The 20,731-nt window shown below is 49.3% G+C and overlaps 1 protein-coding gene across 1 annotated transcript in view; it reads right to left on the bottom strand.

Moving 5' to 3' along the window:
• LOC116955350 (uncharacterized) overlaps positions 1 to 9,715 on the bottom strand; it is a 51,882-nt gene extending 42,167 nt beyond the window's left edge. The window contains exons 1-6 of the mRNA XM_076052942.1: positions 9,540 to 9,715; positions 5,264 to 5,604; positions 4,364 to 4,658; positions 2,906 to 3,246; positions 2,006 to 2,300; positions 548 to 888 (exon numbers count right to left, since the gene is read on the bottom strand). Of these exons, the coding sequence (XP_075909057.1) occupies positions 548 to 888; positions 2,006 to 2,300; positions 2,906 to 3,246; positions 4,364 to 4,658; positions 5,264 to 5,604; positions 9,540 to 9,639 (1,713 nt within the window). The 5' untranslated portion in view covers positions 9,640 to 9,715. The remainder of the gene's footprint in view (positions 1 to 547; positions 889 to 2,005; positions 2,301 to 2,905; positions 3,247 to 4,363; positions 4,659 to 5,263; positions 5,605 to 9,539) is intronic.
• Positions 9,716 to 20,731: the final 11,016 nt, after the last annotated feature.

The raw sequence follows: 20,731 nt of genomic DNA, 5'->3' as shown, positions 1-20,731 counted from the left end.
TTATCCCATACCGATCGTAATTGTCATCATCATGTATGATCATCGACAACAACATTATCATCTAACACAGCATCATCATTACATCAATCATTGGTAGGGAGATATACGGCAGTATTGGCATAATCAATCGTTATCATCATCCCATACCGATCGTAATTATTGTCATCATCATGTATGATCATCGACAACAACATTATCATCTAACACAGCATCATCATTACATCAATCATTGGTAGGGAGATATACGGCAGTATTGGCATAATCAATCGTTATCATTATCCCATACCGGTCTTAATTATTGTCATCGTCTTCATATCATCTGATCATCATCCTGAGAAAGCTCTGACCACGTGCAGAAAAACGTCGGACCTCTTGCCAAACGACGTTCTTTATGCGCTAAAAGCACACCAGATTGCTACGAATGGCACTTGTGGCAGAGACAAAGAAGATTTTGTGGCATCGTGGCTTTGTGACGTTAAGGGTGAATGTGGATTTGCGAGCCTTTTGTCTTGGATCCCTTCACACCCGTCCTCTGCGCGAGGCTCACCTTGCCGACTCCGGGGCGTCCCTGCCTCTTGAAGAGCTGCAGAGTGTGCCTTAGCGCCGCTCCGGTGAACGTGAATCCGCGCATGTATTTGGTGCGCAGGATGGCGGCCTTGAGCTTCTTCTTGTCCGCGTACTGCCCCATGTTGAACTCCTTCTTGATCCTGGGGCTCCTCATGTTCCCGCTGTACTGCACCATGCCCACGCGGACCTTGTCTTTGCCGATGTCCAGCTTGTCCACCAGCTTGGCGAGGAACCTGAGCACCAGATGAAAGTTGCGGCGCCCCACGCTGCTGGAGCCGTCCACCAGCAGGTACAGGTCGGCTGTCTGCTTGTCGCTGCACTCTGTGAGTGCCAGAGTGGGGCCAGCAAGGGTCAGGGCGGTGGCCAACCTGGCATCTCTTCCCGAGACACGTGTGAGGCGCTTTAATAAACAATCGCACGTGGCTCTATCGAAGGTGGGGGGGAATAGCGTAGGACGTGCTGTCAATAAAACTAGAGGTGTTAAGATGTTCAAATACTTTTGAAAAGGCATCAAGTCTGCGTTAACCACAAATACTTTTGAAAAGGCATCAAGTCTGCGTTAACCACACGTGCTTGTGGCAAAACATGCAAACAGACATGGCTCTGATAATATATGCTGTGGTGCGAGTTGCAGTGAGCCCCGGTCTGTGGTTGTATCCCCGTTTTTTTTTCATCATCATTAGTATGAGATCGTTTCATTGTTTATCGGGACCATCTCGAGTGCAATCATCTTCACACTACCCCAAAAACCAGTCAGTTTAGGGAAAACAGCAGACAATGCTCTCCGTGACGAAGTTCCTGACGAGATTATAATAATAATTGACATTTCTTTGTAAGGCGCCTTTCACCAATGTCTCAAGGCGCCATGTAAGAATAAGGACGAGGAAAGGCCAAGAGAGAGAGAGAAGCAAAATCTTGACAGAATAAAATTCCACACAACTCCCCCTATGCCCCAACCCCCCACCCCCCTTTCTCTCTATTTAAGGCCTCGACACAGAGACGTTGTCTTTCTGTGTGCCTATGTGTGTGTCTCGCTCTGTTTGTCTCTGTGTGAGTCTCTCTCTCTGCTTGTGTGCCTGTCTGTGTGTCTCCGTGTCTGTGTTTTGTCTCTCTCAAATGTAGCAATCTTTGGCAGAACGTAATCAACCAGGTGGGGTGTTGACTCTTGTGTTGGCCGACTCTCTGTGTTGTATTGCATTATATTTCCAAGTTTACTAGGTTTGTTTTCTCATTCATTTGTACCTCATGATGGTTGCTTGTGTTGCAATCGAAACGTCGTGTTCTATTATCATTTAATTAAATTTCTTTCTACGCCACTTTCACCCAAAGAACCAAAGAGTAATTCCTGCAGGTCACGAAAGCTTCGAATTTAGTTCGAATAAACTGCCTTGAGAAAGTGCGTCTCAATGCCAGACGGCGCTGCACAGACCACCCGCACCTTTACTCGGCAAGGTGACGGCCTGGGTCGCCGCAGTCACCGGCGCCGGGGTCTGGGCCTCCTGCACGACGGTGCAGACGGTGGAGGTGAGCGTCGTGATGATGGAGTCGAGGCCGGCGAAGTTGGTGGCGTGGAACATGTGCTTGTCGACGGGCGGAGACGCCATGAGGGCCAGCTCTTTGCGGTCCGCCTTGCCCACGCCCACGGAGAAGAGGACGATGCCGCTCGACTTCACCTCGTCCGAGGGGTCCTTCACCTTGTCGTTGGCCTCGCCGTCCGTCACCAGCACCAAGATCTGAGCGGGGTGGGGGGGGGGGGAGATACGGCAGCATCGGCATAATCAATCGTTATCATTATCCCATACCGATCGTAATTGTCATCATCATGTATGATCATCGACAACAACATTATCATCTAACACAGCATCATCATTACATCAATCATTGGTAGGGAGATATTCGGCAGTATTGGCATAATCAATCGTTATCATCATCCCATACCGATCGTAATTATTGTCATCATCATGTATGATCATCGACAACAACATTATCATCTAACACAGCATCATCATTACATCAATCATTGGTAGGGAGATATACGGCAGTATTGGCATAATCAATCGTTATCATTATCCCATACCGGTCTTAATTATTGTCATCGTCTTCATATCATCTGATCATCATCCTGAGAAAGCTCCGACCACGTGCAGAAAAACGTCGGACCTCTTGCCAAACGACGTTCTTTATGCGCTAAAAGCACACCAGAGTGCTACGAATGGCACTTGTGGCAGAGACAAAGAAGATTTTGTGGCATCGTGGCTTTGTGACGTTACGGGTGAATGTGGATTTGCGAGCCTTTTGTCTTGGATCCCTTCACACCCGTCCTCTGCGCGAGGCTCACCTTGCCGACTCCGGGGCGTCCCTGCCTCTTGAAGAGCTGCAGAGTGTGCCTTAGCGCCGCTCCGGTGAACGTGAATCCGCGCATGTATTTGGTGCGCAGGATGGCGGCCTTGAGCTTCTTCTTGTCCGCGTACTGCCCCATGTTGAACTCCTTCTTGATCCTGGGGCTCCTCATGTTCCCGCTGTACTGCACCATGCCCACGCGGACCTTGTCTTTGCCGATGTCCAGCTTGTCCACCAGCTTGGCGAGGAACCTGAGCACCAGATGAAAGTTGCGGCGCCCCACGCTGCTGGAGCCGTCCACCAGCAGGTACAGGTCGGCTGTCTGCTTGTCGCTGCACTCTGTGAGTGCCAGAGTGGGGCCAGCAAGGGTCAGGGCGGTGGCCAACCTGGCATCTCTTCCCGAGACACGTGTGAGGCGCTTTAATAAACAATCGCACGTGGCTCTATCGAAGGTGGGGGGGAATAGCGTAGGACGTGCTGTCAATAAAACTAGAGGTGTTAAGATGTTCAAATACTTTTGAAAAGGCATCAAGTCTGCGTTAACCACAAATACTTTTGAAAAGGCATCAAGTCTGCGTTAACCACACGTGCTTGTGGCAAAACATGCAAACAGACATGGCTCTGATAATATATGCTGTGGTGCGAGTTGCAGTGAGCCCCGGTCTGTGGTTGTATCCCCGTTTTTTTTTCATCATCATTAGTATGAGATCGTTTCATTGTTTATCGGGACCATCTCGAGTGCAATCATCTTCACACTACCCCAAAAACCAGTCAGTTTAGGGAAAACAGCAGACAATGCTCTCCGTGACGAAGTTCCTGACGAGATTATAATAATAATTGACATTTCTTTGTAAGGCGCCTTTCACCAATGTCTCAAGGCGCCATGTAAGAATAAGGACGAGGAAAGGCCAAGAGAGAGAGAGAAGCAAAATCTTGACAGAATAAAATTCCACACAACTCCCCCTATGCCCCAACCCCCCACCCCCCTTTCTCTCTATTTAAGGCCTCGACACAGAGACGTTGTCTTTCTGTGTGCCTATGTGTGTGTCTCGCTCTGTTTGTCTCTGTGTGAGTCTCTCTCTCTGCTTGTGTGCCTGTCTGTGTGTCTCCGTGTCTGTGTTTTGTCTCTCTCAAATGTAGCAATCTTTGGCAGAACGTAATCAACCAGGTGGGGTGTTGACTCTTGTGTTGGCCGACTCTCTGTGTTGTATTGCATTATATTTCCAAGTTTACTAGGTTTGTTTTCTCATTCATTTGTACCTCATGATGGTTGCTTGTGTTGCAATCGAAACGTCGTGTTCTATTATCATTTAATTAAATTTCTTTCTACGCCACTTTCACCCAAAGAACCAAAGAGTAATTCCTGCAGGTCACGAAAGCTTCGAATTTAGTTCGAATAAACTGCCTTGAGAAAGTGCGTCTCAATGCCAGACGGCGCTGCACAGACCACCCGCACCTTTACTCGGCAAGGTGACGGCCTGGGTCGCCGCAGTCACCGGCGCCGGGGTCTGGGCCTCCTGCACGACGGTGCAGACGGTGGAGGTGAGCGTCGTGATGATGGAGTCGAGGCCGGCGAAGTTGGTGGCGTGGAACATGTGCTTGTCGACGGGCGGAGACGCCATGAGGGCCAGCTCTTTGCGGTCCGCCTTGCCCACGCCCACGGAGAAGAGGACGATGCCGCTCGACTTCACCTCGTCCGAGGGGTCCTTCACCTTGTCGTTGGCCTCGCCGTCCGTCACCAGCACCAAGATCTGAGCGGGGTGGGGGGGGGGGGAGATACGGCAGCATCGGCATAATCAATCGTTATCATTATCCCATACCGATCGTAATTGTCATCATCATGTATGATCATCGACAACAACATTATCATCTAACACAGCATCATCATTACATCAATCATTGGTAGGGAGATATTCGGCAGTATTGGCATAATCAATCGTTATCATCATCCCATACCGATCGTAATTATTGTCATCATCATGTATGATCATCGACAACAACATTATCATCTAACACAGCATCATCATTACATCAATCATTGGTAGGGAGATATACGGCAGTATTGGCATAATCAATCGTTATCATTATCCCATACCGGTCTTAATTATTGTCATCGTCTTCATATCATCTGATCATCATCCTGAGAAAGCTCCGACCACGTGCAGAAAAACGTCGGACCTCTTGCCAAACGACGTTCTTTATGCGCTAAAAGCACACCAGAGTGCTACGAATGGCACTTGTGGCAGAGACAAAGAAGATTTTGTGGCATCGTGGCTTTGTGACGTTACGGGTGAATGTGGATTTGCGAGCCTTTTGTCTTGGATCCCTTCACACCCGTCCTCTGCGCGAGGCTCACCTTGCCGACTCCGGGGCGTCCCTGCCTCTTGAAGAGCTGCAGAGTGTGCCTTAGCGCCGCTCCGGTGAACGTGAATCCGCGCATGTATTTGGTGCGCAGGATGGCGGCCTTGAGCTTCTTCTTGTCCGCGTACTGCCCCATGTTGAACTCCTTCTTGATCCTGGGGCTCCTCATGTTCCCACTGTACTGCACCATGCCCACGCGGACCTTGTCTTTGCCGATGTCCAGCTTGTCCACCAGCTTGGCGAGGAACCTGAGCACCAGATGAAAGTTGCGGGGCCCCACGCTGCTGGAGCCGTCCACCAGCAGGTACAGGTCGGCTGTCTGCTTGTCGCTGCACTCTGTGAGTGCCAGAGTGGGGCCAGCAAGGGTCAGGGCGGTGGCCAACGTGGCATCTCTTCCCGAGACACATGTGAGGCGCTTTAATAAACAATCGCACGTGGCTCTATCGAAGGGGGGGGGGGGGGGGGAATAGCGTAGGACATGCTGTCAAAAGTAGCAAAGATTAATGGTTGAAAGTTGTACGATAGGTTTTACAGTCTGCTCTCGGTGGTAGTCGTTGTGTTCCTGAAGAACACCACATTGTAGAAAAATCGCGTTATAATAAATTATATATAATATTGGGGCAAAGCACAGTCCACGACAACACGTGAGATGCGTGACGCAGGCCGAACAAAGACCGAGACGCGTGGGGAGCATCTAGAAGCATCCAGCAGCATCCCAATGCCTTGCGCGACGCTATGCCGAGGCAGCCGTACGACCGCTTATTCCTACTCGCGCTGCGACGTAGTTCCATTCACTCAATCGCGATATATCCAATTCGCATTCGCGTTATAAAAAAATGCGTTCTCTAATACATTAATCGCGTTATATCCAATTTGCGTTATGACAACTACGCGGCGCTATAGGAGAACGAACTGTACGATCAAATATTATGCATATATGCACTTGGCTCTTGGTGTGTTACAGGTTGGCCACCCCTAGGTTAGGGCCTTGCCTGATTGCTCCCTCCCAAGTAGACGCGGGAGGGACTGCAGCTGTTTCAAGGGCACCGGGCTCACGCAACAAAATGGAAGTGTCCACGGGACCTTTCTTTCCCGTGTTAAGATGATAAATAAAGGAACAAAAGCCTTGACCTTTTCTGGCAAACAGGACCTGATTAAGGTTTCTTGTAGGGCCCTCGGCACTCCTGTTTCGTAGGCCTTCAGTGATAACTCTCTCTGGTTGGTACCGCTGTTGCCCCATGCCACTACTACCGCCACTGTCACTCCGCTTGTTTCACGCGTACTTCGCTTCGTCCAGACGGATGGACAGATGTCGTTACTGATGTGTTCATTGTTCAGGCAGTGCCCTCAGATAAGCAGATTTAATTTGAAATTATTGAGAAAGAAAAAAAACACGGTAAGCCTAAAACTTTTTTCAGCAAAATTTCTGCAACTATATTCTTACTAAGATTTTTATATTATCATGCAAACAACAAAAAAATACAGGGTCAACATTTTATTTCGTAGGCCCAAGGCACAGTGTCTGTACGTGCCTATGGGATAATGCGGTCCTGCGGGCAATAATGCAGGAGGTGTTAAGATGTTAATACATCCAAATGGGCACCTTTTGAAAGACATCAACGTCTGCATTAACCACACACACACTTGCAATAGGTGTCCATTCGGTGTTTTAAAATCTTGAGTTATGAATTTAAAATATTACAAAAGCGAATTACAATAAAAACATTGGCAGAGTTATCCCATATTGGCTAACTAATTTGGCTTTTAAATCTTGAGTCCAGATTGTAAATGTTGTGACTTGGCTCTCCAACACACCAGTGTGCTGTACTAGTGACGAATTGGCATGTAGCAGATAAACAGCGAATATGGCTGTGTCGGGTGGTGGCGGGTTTTAACGACACGTTTATATAACCCAAAAAAGCCTTTATCATGAAATCTTGAGTTATTAATTTAAAGAGGGCCGCCCCCCCCCCCCCCCCCCACCAACGAATGTTTATTTCGAGGCCCCCAATGTCCGAGCACCACCACTGAACTCTGGGGGCCTAATTAGAGGGGGGGGGGCAAACGTAACATTCGTCGAGGGCGCAACATTGCTGAGGCCCCCCGGTGTGGCTCCAGACCAGGGTGGTCCTGCGCAGATGCCATATTTGCTGTTGATCTGCTACAGCAGATGCGTAGGTGAATGTAAACAGGACCTACCAACATCTTGCTTTATTCACCTGGTCAAGGCCTACGATACCATAAATAGGCAGTGCTCTCTGGGGTCGCTGACCCCCTCTGTTCACAATCGTTAAGGACCATCATTATGGTAGGCAGGCCCGTGGCTGGGAGTTGGAGCCATTCCCTGTTCACCTTGGGATGTCCTCTTACCCATACACTATTTAATATCTTCTCTGACCATGTCGTTCGAGAGGCTTCCCATGGCTGTATTGGATGAATTTCCATGTAGTACAGATATAATGAGATACTGATCTATGCCTAGGTGTGGTGAGGGGATGGCTCTGTATTGGTCAATCTAGTTATGTATGTTGATCTAATAATCGCTGCTCACTCTGAAAATGAGTTGGAGGCTCTTCTGATGAACCTGGAGCATGCCACTAAAATGTGAGGCCTTGCCATACTTCCCACAAAAACAAAGGACCTTCCTGGGTATTTTCTGTATACCAAATACTCCATCCCGTCCACTCACCATAAGTAATGGGACAGTTGTTATGAGAGTGAAGACGTTTCCTTACTTGAGCAGTGTGCTAATGACTGGCTCTGGCATGGCATCGGATGTCTCACTCCGAATCAGTCAAGCGGCATTGTATTTTTATCAGTTGCGTAACGCTGTGTGGATGCTACCTGACCTACTGCTCCATATGAAACTCCGATTCTTCTCGGCCACAGGTACGCCCCTCCCTTCTCTATGCTCGAGAAATATGGAGCTGTTTAAAAGGGACATCTGAAACATTCGGGCTGGTCTGCCCATGATCCATTCTGGGTTTAATCAGACTGGATTGTGTGAGGAGTTCACAAGTCATTGATATATCTGGACACCATCCCTTTAGTAAACGCCTCTGGCAGGGGGCATGCAGTGCCCAGCCACTGCATGCCCAAGCAGCTTCTGCTTGGATGGATAGCGGGGGCTAAACGGGTGCGGCACGGGATGGAGAAGAGGTGGGCTGATGTGATACAGAAAGATGTGGATCTGAGTGGACTTTCCAACGACTGGTACTAGTAGAATCAAGATCGGCCTCTGTGAAGGAGGCTCGTGAAGGATGCTACGGAGGGCAGAGCAGAGACGCTCACAATAACGAGCGGAGCACTGGGCGGAGTTGGCACAGCAGGGAGCACAGGTGGTGCATCTGCCAGTCGTCTCAGTCGGTCAACCCCTTACACCTGGGTCTGTTCCATGACCTCCTGCCAGTGAGCCTTTGATACCTCACATGGCCTCAAAGGGCACCTCGGCTGGCACAAGCACCGTAGTGAAGTCACCACCACTTCGTGATGGACGGTGGTTGGCGTTTGTCTGTGTGTATTTGCCTAGCGGTAGTGTAGCGCTTAGGGGAGAGCGGTAGTGTAGCGGTTAGCGCGCTGCCCTACGAACCTGGCGACCCGAGTTCGATTCCCGCTCACGGCCAACACCAGCGACGATTATCTGAACCGGTCCTGCGTCTCCCCTAGGTCGACTCAGCCTCAAATGAGTACCTGATGCGGTGCTTAAAAACATCGCCACTGGGGAAACAAAGGCGTCTGGGCGTGATGCTGGCCACCCAACCCATTTGTATAAATCCCCATTAATTGGCCGAAAACATCTTCATATATGATGGGACCACAGGGAGCTTCGGCAATGCTTGGCACTGGGTTACCACCTGGCTGCTTCTCTAGCTCGTCTGTGCTTCCTCCTCGCGTCTCCGTGTGACACTCTCGCTTCGAGAGTGAGCGAATACGATGCAGTACGTTATAGGTCGAACATTTACTATAACACGCGCGGTGCTAAGAACCAGGCGAGCCGATTCCCATTCATGGCCAAGAACGTTGGTCAATTTCAGAACCGGTGCTGGACCTCCAGGTTTGGTTTGGTTCAATGTCCAGGTTTTCAGCTGTGGTGTCCCAGAAGTGATGACACCCAAATCCAGGCCTGCATCTCCCACGATGATACATATCGTGTTCGCTGTCGATCGGTCAGCGCGTGGGCCATTGGTGACCCCCTACCCCCCCCCCCAAAAAAAAAGTTGACCCTGACTCGTGTGCTAAGGGCCATCGTTTAATCGTGCAGGGAATCTTACCCTGGCTGCGTCGAGAGATGATGTGTTCGTCGTCGTTTTGCTGAAATAAAGAAAATAAATAGCGTGAGGTTAAACATATTGTACAAATCACAAGAGACATCCATCATCACCTTCGATTAGCGCGGTTGGCTACGTACGGTGCACTATACACTACACTGACTATGCGACACACTACACTATACTACACTATACACTACACTACTATATTAAATTTAAAACTATTTTCTTCAGCACTGCTTTTTGTGTTCAGTTTGTTGTCCTTCGCCCGATTCGAAAGGAATTTTCTTTATTTTATTTTAAAGAAATACATTTTTCGTTACTTTTCCGAAGCATGGCACGCTTCCAACAACAACAACAACATTTTGATTCATTCATTTATTCCAGAGTCTATTATCATGGTCGTGGAGGGAAGGCGGCGGGGGGGGGGGGAGTGAGTCTGCGATATGAATCTAGATGAGATAAGGTCCTTGAGATGAAATCGCAGGACCCGGAGAAGTCCCAGCCCACGTGGGGTGGCACCCCACCCTCGTTAACTCCGCGGGTATTCCCCCAATGACTCCTATTTCATATCTTGTATTTCAAGTTGCTCTATGTATAGTAAGATTATACACTAGTTTTTTTTGTTGTTAACCTATCCTTTTGAAATGTTGCTACAATATTTAATCGCCGTATGTTAACCATAGTTGTGTTTAAATCTATTTCTTTTGTATACTTTTATTGCCCCATTATGATGTTTCCTCTGCGGTGCTTCGAGGCCAATTTATTTGGAGAGAGCGCAGTCATTAAACAAAGATCGGTGGAACTTGAAGCCGAACGTTCATTTGTAGCATCATGCGAGATGTAACCGGACAACCTGGAGAGAAAGCATCAGAGCAGCGGTACAAAGATGTTAACTACCTCGCCTGGTATACAGGAGGTCATAGGTTCGATCCCGACCCTGACGCCTGCTGCTGTATATTTGGAGTTTGCGTGTCTCTCTCTCTCATCATCATCACGGTGGATAGGAGATGTTAACTACCTCGCCCGGTATACAGGAGGTCGTGGGTTCGATCCCGACCCTGAAGCCTGCTGCTGTTTATTTGGAGTTTGCGTGTCTCCCTCTCTCTCATCATCATCACGGTGGATAGGAGATGTTAACTACCTCGCCTGGTATACAGGAGGTCGTGGGTTCGATCCCGACCCTGACGCCTGCTGCTGTATATTTGGAGTTTGCGTGTCTCTCCCGATGGTCACGTGGATTTTTCTCCGGGTCTACCGGGTTTTCCCCTCCACACTTAGAATCGACATGCGTTTAGAGCATTTGGTTGCTGCTATACATTTCCATATCACGATGAGCCACTTCGTTGAGGCTCTCATTTGTGATGGCCAGGAGCTACGGAGCTAAGTGGGCCTTACCTGGTAAAATTAAGAATAGTTTTACAGTGTTAGTTCAGAAGTGACTCCAAATCACCATCGTCATTGTGGAGAATATAATTAACAATTAATAAGCGTTTCATGTTTTATTTTATTTTAGCCGGAGTGTCGAATCGAGTTCGACGACAGCCGGTGAGATTTGTCTAATTTTCAGCCTGTGGATTTAATTTGGTCATTCCAATATTCAGTACGTACAAATATTACATATATACAACCAATGATCATTCATGGTTGCTGTTATAACCGGTTCTAGTATCGTCAGCGAGTCAGCGCCTTCATACGGACTAAATCATGTTCGGCCCATCACAGCCCCTAGTTGCGAGCGAGCGCAAGGCGGACCCTTCAATAATTACAATCAAAACGGATCACCAAATAATCCCGTAGGGGCGTTATAGAGTCATCGCCGCCATCGTCACGCTCGCTGATTGGTATCCCACCTGCTGGTCATCGTTGATGAAGATAAAATCACGACCCATGGCAGACACGTGTAGTAGCTACTACACGTGTAGTGTAGTAGCTACTACATGTGTAGTGTAGTAGTAGCTACTACTACGGCCTTGCTACTACACGTGTAGTAGCAAGGCCGTAGTCATGGAGTCAACATTGGGGGGGAGGGACCAAAGCTTCCAGGGTGTCTGAGGGACCCAACCCAGAAAAATATCTACATTTTAAAACTCATTTCTTGGCTAAAGTAATAAAAAAATCACTAACACATGGGATGGACTTTTAATTTATTGTTTACAATAATGTCTAATAGTGTATATTGTATTACATTGCTCTGTTTTTACTTTTTTTACATTTCTTGTTTCATTGTATGTAATGGCAGAGATTAGGGATTAATGAAGTACAACCATAACCACAATCATATAAACATAAATCTATGCATTGATTTATATGAAGACAAGCCCAGATATTGTGGCCAAGGTTAAGCAAATTGTTGTTTTTATTTACATAGCATAGCAATTATTTATTTTTATAGCAATATATTGGGGGGGGGGGGGGGGGGGGACATTTTGAGCATTATTGAAAGTGTCCCACCAAATATATATATTATAATTACGGCCTTGTGTAGTAACTACTACTTGTGCCACTAGGGTAATCCGGAACTTGTCAGCACCGCGGCCTTGGATTGTATTCAGCTGTGGCAGCTCGCGAAGGATAAGGATCGCCCGGTGGCGGCGGCACGTGGCGACTGCTACGCCCCGAGACGCACGCGCATGGTGATGATTATGATGATGACGAACGCAGCCACAACCGCATTCGTTTCTATAGATGTATAGCTATATATAGAGAGAGAGAGAGACATATATCTATGAGATGGACGTACAAGCAGCAACAACAACAACAACAAAAAAGGTTTGCACATTTAAGAAAACAAACCCGATGATGATCATCATGATGCAGGCAGTAATGAGAAGAAAAACTGGCACTATTTGGACGGAAACGTAGCATTGACAACAGCGGGGAAATTAAAAGTGCTTTGTTGTTCAGAAGAATGGAAGGAACCGGAAAGAGATGAAGACCTCACAGAGAATGGCTTGAGGACGACGACAATCAGAGATCGGTTCCAGATATATGTAGCCCCTACTTGAGCATCGTGGCGCAAGGCAGAGAGAGGAAAGTGGAAACAAATTACGAAAGTTCTTTCGGTAAAGTCACCACGTAGAAGGGAAATAATAAAAGAATAAAACAAATTAAAACGATAATATTCTCACGACGTTTCGAGTGCAACACAAGCGATCATCATCAGGTGTGAAAAACAACAGCAAGAACATTTTTTAAAATCATTTTTATTATTTTATCATTCCCTTTCTACGTGACTTTACCGAAACAACCAAGAATATGAATCCCTGCAGTCACGAAAGCTTTAAATCGAAATTTAATCTACGAACGGTGCAGTGGACACCTACGGGACTGTCTTGCCTATGGATCGTGATGATGATGGTGGTGGTGGTGGAACGTTTTGACCAGTGTCATAACGACTAAAACATTGGAAGAGGTTTTACCCTTGCTGGCACGTAAGACGGGAGGTGTTAAGGTGTTCAAACGCCAAATAGACACCCATTGCAAGTCATCAAGTTACTGTATTGGCCATTGGCTCAGGTGCGTTGAAGGCAATTTCCACATCGACGCCCAACACAGAACTGGAGGAGCGTTCTTACGGAACACGTCTTGGCTCCAAGGTGTCATTAAAAATCACGCAAAGAGAATGCAGAAACCCTTTCTAAAGCGCATATTTCATGGACAAGCGATACTTTCGCGATACATAATTAATACTAGAGGAATAGCCCGATTTATATCTCTGTTGTAGGCCAATCAGTTTCAAATACAATGCCACAAATGTGTGCTTTTTGCAGCCTCGACGCTTTGCAAAATGCATCTATATGTTTGTTTTAACATCTTAACAGCTCCTCCTTTAATGCGAGAAAGGGTACAATCTCTATCTTTGTTCATCATCATCATCATCATCGATAGATAGATAGATATTGACAGACAACTTCGGTGGTGGTGGTGAGAGAAGTGTGTCCGTTCGCTCACCTGCATGATGCCCGGTCGGAACATCTGAGCCGTCGCTACCATCACCGCCGCCGCCATAAACACCGCCACCATGGACAGCAGAGGCGGCACCACGTGCACCCGGCCACGAGGGGAAGACATGGCCAGCACCTCGAAGCGTTCCTTCTGCCTGAATGCCCTGTGTCTACGCCGTCGCTTATATAGCCGCCTCGATCACCGTGGCCTGCGTTGCGGTGTTGCGCTCCACCACCCCCACCCCCCCCCGGGGGCATGGATGCATCGACGCGGCTTTGCTGCGTGGCAATTGCTGACATCGTCATCGAATTCAACGCCGACGACGGCGATGGGTAGTCGCATTAATTGCAGGCGGGGAGAAGATGATGCAGGCGGAGGGTGAGCTCTGTTCAGTGGGGGGCGGTGGGTGGGTGGGTGGTGGTGGGTAGATGCGGATCTTAGTAGGGAATCTTTTTACAGGGGGTCACGGACCCCCCCCCCCCCGATTAGCACGGTTGGTTAGCTACGTGCGGTGCGAAAGAAGTTCAAGACACATGCGGAGAGTGATGCTGAACAGAGGGGGGTGGGGGGGGGGTCATGAGTACCACGTTACAGTTGTCACAGGCAGAGGGGGCGAGAATTGATCACGTTGGAGAAATGTGCTTGAGTGTGGTACTTGAAAAAAATGTGTACTTTAAACTTTTTGTTGTTGCTGCTTTGAAAGGATAAGTTGCACGCGCGAAAAGTTCCATATGTCCAGGTGTGTTGTCCACGACACGCATGCTTTGTTATGCACAGTGCCGGATTATCCTCGTAGCACAAGCAGCTACATATGTAGTAGTAGCTACTACATATGTAGTAGTAGCTACATATGTAGTAGCTACGGGCCCCGCACTTTCAAGGGCCCCGCGCTAAATGCTTTCAAGCTATCAATGCCGGTTCGGTGATTCTGCACTTGCTCATTTACTATAGTACTATATATATTATGAACGGCCGGGTGTTTAAGGTTAGCGATTTGTCGTATTATCTGGCTGTATAGCCAATAAAAAAATACAACTACTTTAATATGCAAGTTAAAAATGTAGATTTTTTATATTTACGTGTTTTATTTTATTTCATTTGTGACTCGTTTATAACATGTGCTACAGGCCCCGCACTAGTTTAATCCGGCACTGGTTATGCATTGCATTTGTATTTAATCTGTGCATTTCCCTGTACCCCATCCATTGTCGGCACCACTCACAGATTCGCGCCCGGGGCAGCCGTCGCGATCGTCCACCCACAAGCCCCGGACCTGGTACTCAATGTATCGCCCCCGGGGTGGATGATTGGCTGAATCGGCCACTGATTGGGATCAGTGATGTTTTTTTTTTGCAGGGCACCGCGGTGGTGAGTTGTTAACTACCTCGCCCGGTGTACAGGAGTTCGTGGGTTCGATCCCGACCCTGACGCCTGCTGCTGTATATTTGGAGTTTGCGTGTCTCTCTCTTTCTCATCATCACGGTGGCTAGGAGATGTTAACTACCTCGCCTGGTATGCAGGAGGTCGTGGGTTCGATCCCGACCCTGATGCCTGCTGCTGTATATTTGGAGTTTGCGTGTCTCTCCCGATGGCCACGTGGATTTTTCTTCGGGTCGTCCGGTTCCCCCCCCCCCCCCCACACACATTTAGAATCATGCTCTTAGAGTATCTGTGGCTGCTATGAATGTCCACGCGATAATCGAAATTCGTTGCGCTATCATTTGTGGCCAGGTCGGTTCTGAAAAATAGCTACGTAGCTAAGTGGGCATTTCCTGCTAAATGAAAAACATCGTTTAGTTTATATACTGTAGGATAGACGTATATATTTATCGATAAACAGCGATTATAGAAATTAAATGATGAGTTTAACAGTATATATGTACGTCGGAAAGTAATCCATTGTAGTACAGGGTATCCATAAAGCTGTTGCATCATCAGCCATGGTCAATCCACTGCTGGATAAAATCCTGCCCAAGCCGTCGCCATCGTGGTTGTGAGTGGAGGACCTTTGCCGTAGCACCTGCTGGGTCTGCCCCGTGACCTCCTGGTGCACCTAGCTTGGCACATTAGGGGGCACAGGCGATGGCATCGGCCGTGTCATCTTAGTCGACCTGTGGCACCTGTTGGGTCTGCCCCGTGACCTCCTGGTGCACCTAGCTTGGCACATTAGGGGGCACAGGTGGTGGCATCGGCCGTGTCATCTTAGCCGACCCGTGGCACCTGCTGGGTCTTTCCCGTGACCTCCTGGTGCACCTAGCTTGGCACATTAGGGGGCACAGGCGATGGCATCGGCCGTGTCATCTTAGTCGACCCGTGGCACCTGCTGGGTCTGTCCCGTGACCTCCTGCCAGCGGGCGTTCGACACTTCACGTGGCCTCAACGTGCACCTAGCCTGGCACAAGCGCCGTGGTGACGTCACCGCCACTCAGTGGCGGTTGTTGCTGTGGATGTGCACATAAATTGGTGTGATGCTGATCTGTGGTTACCGCGTTGATATGCATGGAAGTGAGTTGAGTTTCATTGGCTGTTTGTCGTCTGTGAGATTGGACCTGCGTGTGCGTGCGTGCGTGCGTGGGAGCGGTGGCGCAGTGGTTAGCGCACCGTGCTACGAACTCGGCCACCCGAGTTTGATTTATCCCGCTCACAGCCAACACCAGTGACGGATATCTGAACCGGTCCTGGGCTTCTCCTAGGTCGACTCAGCCGCAAATTAGTACGGTTTGTAAACATCGGCATTGGAGAGACAAAGGCGGCAGAGCGCGGTTCTCGCCACCTCCTCCCCGTGTGCTGTGTTGGCCTTCGAAGGTGTTCGCTCACAGCACTTGCCCCTAGAGCAGACTTGGGCAAAGTACGGCCCCCGGGCCGTATACGGCCCGTTGGGCTTTGTAATCCGGCCCGCCGAACTTGTCCAAATATTATTATTAAATTAAATTTCACCTTGCTCCTGTAATGCCCCCATTTCCCCATTAGATGGCGCACTTTGACCGGGAGTGCGGTGTATAGGGCTCGAAAGGGCACATGATCTCGCAATGCATTGTGGGCCGTCAGCGCCATTTTCAGGGTTTGTTTACATTGCTGAGTTAGACACGGTGCTCCCTTCACTGTTTCGCTTTGCCCTGTGAGCCCTTCTGTATAATGAGCGGATCAAGGAAACTACAAGTGGACAATGAGTGCCGAGTGCTTAACACGGTGTGGACAACAAAATACTTTTTCACTGAAGTCCAATCGAAGGCTGTTTGCCTGTGTGTGTATGTGTGTATGTATGTGTGGTGTGTGTATGTATGTGTGGTGTGTGTATGTGTGTATGTATGTGTGGTGTGTATGTATGTGTGGTGTGTGTGTATGTGTGTATGTATGTGTGGGGTGTGTTTATTAATATGGGAGAGCGGGAGTAGCACAGCGGCTACGAATTCGGCCATCCGGGTTCGATTCCCGCTCACGACCAACACCGGTGACGATTACCTGAACCGCTCCTGAGCTTCGCCTAGGTCGACTCAGCCTCAAATGAGTACCTGGTGCGGTGTATAAACATCGGCCACTGGGGAGACAAAGGCGGCCGGGCGCGATGCTGTGCCCACCCCCACCCACCTTTGTGTGCCGTGCCGGCCTTCGTAGATGCCGCTACTCGCTAACATCACTTTCGAATCTTGACTTAAAGCTTTCGTGACTGCAGCAATTCATATTCTATGTGTCTTTCGGTAAAGCCACGTAGATAGGAAAAAAGAAGAAATCACGACGTTTCGATCGCAACACAAGCAATCGTCTTCAGGTGAAAACAAAAATACAGCACTGTTGAGGCTATCCGGGTGCGGTTTGGGGGGTGGGTGGGTGGGTGGGGGGTGGTGGAATCTTTGTCCTTGTGAATATGGATGTGGACCACCTCTAAGGATTTCCAGGTGTGTGGCTTGGCGTTTATTCTGAGCTCATGGCACGCCCGTCACAGGTGCGAGCGAGCCCAGAGATTTGTGTCTACTGCTGCGAAGCATCACGCCCGGGGCTGGCGTCTCACGGTGTGAGTTTTTAATTATTGTTATGAAACTTAATTTTTATTTCGTTGGCAAGCCGGGCCTCCTCGCGCTTTGCTGCCATCGCTTGGCAGCGGTCGTCCTGCCCAGGGGCGGAGCCAGGATTTTGACTTGGGGGGGGGGGGGGCTGACTTCAATATTCTGAGATATCCAGTGTAATGTTCTCCAATGGGCGCCACAAATGTATAAAACTTATTTTATTGGATTTGAACGCGGAGTTTATTAATAGGTCGGAGCCGCTGATGTGGCTGATAAGTTCGATAAGTTCGAAAGGCTGCCGCTCAAGCAACCTGCAGGGCAGCACACAAGGTGGCAGCCTGCAGGGCAGCACAAGGTGGCAGCCTGCAGGGCAGCACAAGGTGGTAGCCTGCAGGGCAGCAGCACACAAGGTGGCAGCCTGCAGGGCAGCACAAGGTGGCAGCACAAGGTGGCAGCCTGCAGGGCAGCACAAGGTGGCAGCCTGCAGGGCAGCACGAGGTGGCAGCCTGCAGGGCAGCACAAGGTGGCAGCACAAGGTGGCAGCCTGCAGGGCAGCACACACGGTGACAGCCTGCAGGGCAGCACAAGGTGGCAGCCTGCAGGGCAGCACAAGGTGGCAGCCTGCAGCATTTTGCAGCAGCCGGATATCCGGTTATCCCGATTACCGACTTTCCCAAAATTTCAGGGGGGGCTGAGTCCCCCCCCCCCCCCCCATGGCTCCGCCCCTGCTCCTGCCGCACGGCTGCCGATTCTGCCGTCCAGAGCGCCGAGCAGCGAGCGAGCGAGCGGGGAGTGGTTCGTCACACGCTGTGCTGCGGTCTGTCCTCGATGACCCCCCTCGTGTGTGCTGCAAGGCCGTAGCCATGGAGTCAACATTGAGGGGGGGGGGGGGGGGAAATCTTCCAGGGGGTCTGGGGGTCCCCCCCCCCCCGCAGAAAAAAATTACATTTGAAAACTAATTTCCTGACATTTCCTGCCTAAAATATTTTTAAAAAATTCACTAAAACATAGGGTGGACTTTTTATTTACTTTTTACAATAATGTCTAACAGTGTATTGTATTACATTGCTCTGTTTCATTGTATGTAATGGCAGAGATTAGGGATTAATAAAGTACAACCGTAACCACAATCATATAAGCATAAATCTATTTGACAGCAATATATTGGGGGAGGGGGGGCATTTTGAGCATATTTGAATATTGGGGGGGGGGGGGGGATGTGTCCGCCCCAAATCTCTATTTACACTTACGGCCTTCGTGTGCTGTGTGTACACTGTGTGTGTGCGCGCGCGCGCTGTGTGGACACACTACTAGATTACTACTGGAGAGTTAAAAAAAACAAAATAATTTGTGCATCAGGTATGAGCGTCTCCTGGGCGTGGTTTGTGCCGCACCTTTTCACTTCGGCAATTAAAGCACGAGCGGTGGCAGTCACCGAGCGTGGGCACCGAGGTCATCAGGAGCTGCAACTTCTTCATCGGCATCGTCGTCGTCGTCGGCATCAGCGCAGCAGAAGGGCTGAATCAGCGGCGAAGAATTGCATCGGCAAATGTGTTCACGCCGGCAGGACTGGATGAATTGATGCTCCCAATCGTGGCACCAAGCGTGGTTTTAATATCGAGCCAGTAGGTAAGCCTGAACCCTCTCGCTCGCAAAAATATCTCAATGCATTCGTCAACGACACCGTGTGTATGTATATGTATGTTTGTGTGTGTCTGTGTGTGTCCTTGTGATGCGGTGGTGTAGCGGTTAGCGCGCTGCGCTATGAACCTGGCGACCCGGGTTCGGTTCTCGCTCACGGCCAACACCGGTGACGATTATCTGAAACGGTCCCGGGCCTCCCCTAGGTCGACTCAGCCTCAAATGAGTACCTGGTGCGGTGTGTAAACATTGCCACTAGGGAGACAAAGGCGGTCGGGCGTGGTGCTGGCCACCCACCCCCTCGTGTACCGTTCCGGCGTTTATAGGTGTTGGCTAACAGCACTTTCCCCTACAGTCTGTTCAGGCTATATGGGGGATCTTTTGTGTGTCCTTGTGATGCGGTGGTGTAGCGGTTAGCGCTATGAACCTGGCTACCCGGGTTCGATTCCCACTCACGGCCAACACCGGTGACGATTATCTGAACCGGTCCTGGGCCTCCCCTAGGTCGACTCAGCCTCAAATGAGCACCTGCGGTGTGTAGTAAACATCGCCACTGGGGAGACAAAGGCGGCCGGGCGTGGTTGCTGGCCACCCACCCCCTCGAGGCGCTGCCCCCCCCCCCACCGCACCCTCCCCCTTCATATGTGCCCGCCAATAGCACTTGCCCGGAGGGCTACGCGGGGAATCTTTGTCCGTGTGTTTTTCCCGTGTCTCCGTTGGAGCGATCGTTCGTGGCTTCTTCATGCGAGCTCTCGATCCAACACAGAATGTAAGAAGCTGTGAAGTCGACATTTTGCTGCACCGTGGGTGAGACGTTAACAACCTCGCCTGGTATGGTTCGTGGGTTCGATCCCGGAACCTTTCGATGCCTGTTGTTTATCTGCAGTGTGCGTGTTTTCTCTGTCTCTCTCTCTCTCTCTCCGTGGGTATTTCTCTTGGGTTCTACCGGGGGCTTTCCCCCTCCGTATTTAGACTCGGCGTCTTTGAGAGAGCATTCGGCTAAACGCAGTAAAATGGTTACAAAATTTACCTCTTTTCTCGCACCCAAACTGTATTCACAGATGGTTGGAGGTCAAACAGTGTTAAGGTAACAAAAGGGGTTCCACAGGGTTCAATCCTCGGCCCCCTCTTGTTCTCTCTTAATGTCAATGACTTGGGCACTGACCTGGATCATTCCAGGGTAAATCTTTTTGCAGATGACACGATACTGATTGCTAAGCTACAGGGAGATTTCAACAAACTACAACATCATCTAGATTTTGGACGATTTTTGACCGCCCCCCAATCGTCACACGGCGTCACAAAAAGTCAGTCCTCCCCCCCTTCAAATATGACGTCACAAAGCTCTGCCCCCCCAAACAAAAAAATAAAACATGCTTCAAATCGCTTTAAACTATTGTCATTGTAGTGCGTATTTAATGTGGCGCTGCACTCTGATGTTGTAGGAGAAAACATTAAAAAGTGTATTTAATTGAGTAGAACGTGTTGTCTGTATTGATTTAAAGTTGCGCATTTTGAAGCTAGTTGCGGGGCCTGTATCACATGTTGTTATAAAGGGGCGATAAGTAAATAAACACATGAATAGTAAAGTAATTGTATTTT

This window comes from Petromyzon marinus, chromosome 59 (genome assembly GCF_048934315.1).
Source record: "Petromyzon marinus isolate PM22_M1 ecotype Great Lakes invasive population chromosome 59, UKy_Petmar_22M1.pri1.0, whole genome shotgun sequence".
NCBI lineage: Eukaryota > Metazoa > Chordata > Hyperoartia > Petromyzontiformes > Petromyzontidae > Petromyzon > Petromyzon marinus.
This window is presented reverse-complemented; position numbering and strand designations above follow the sequence as displayed.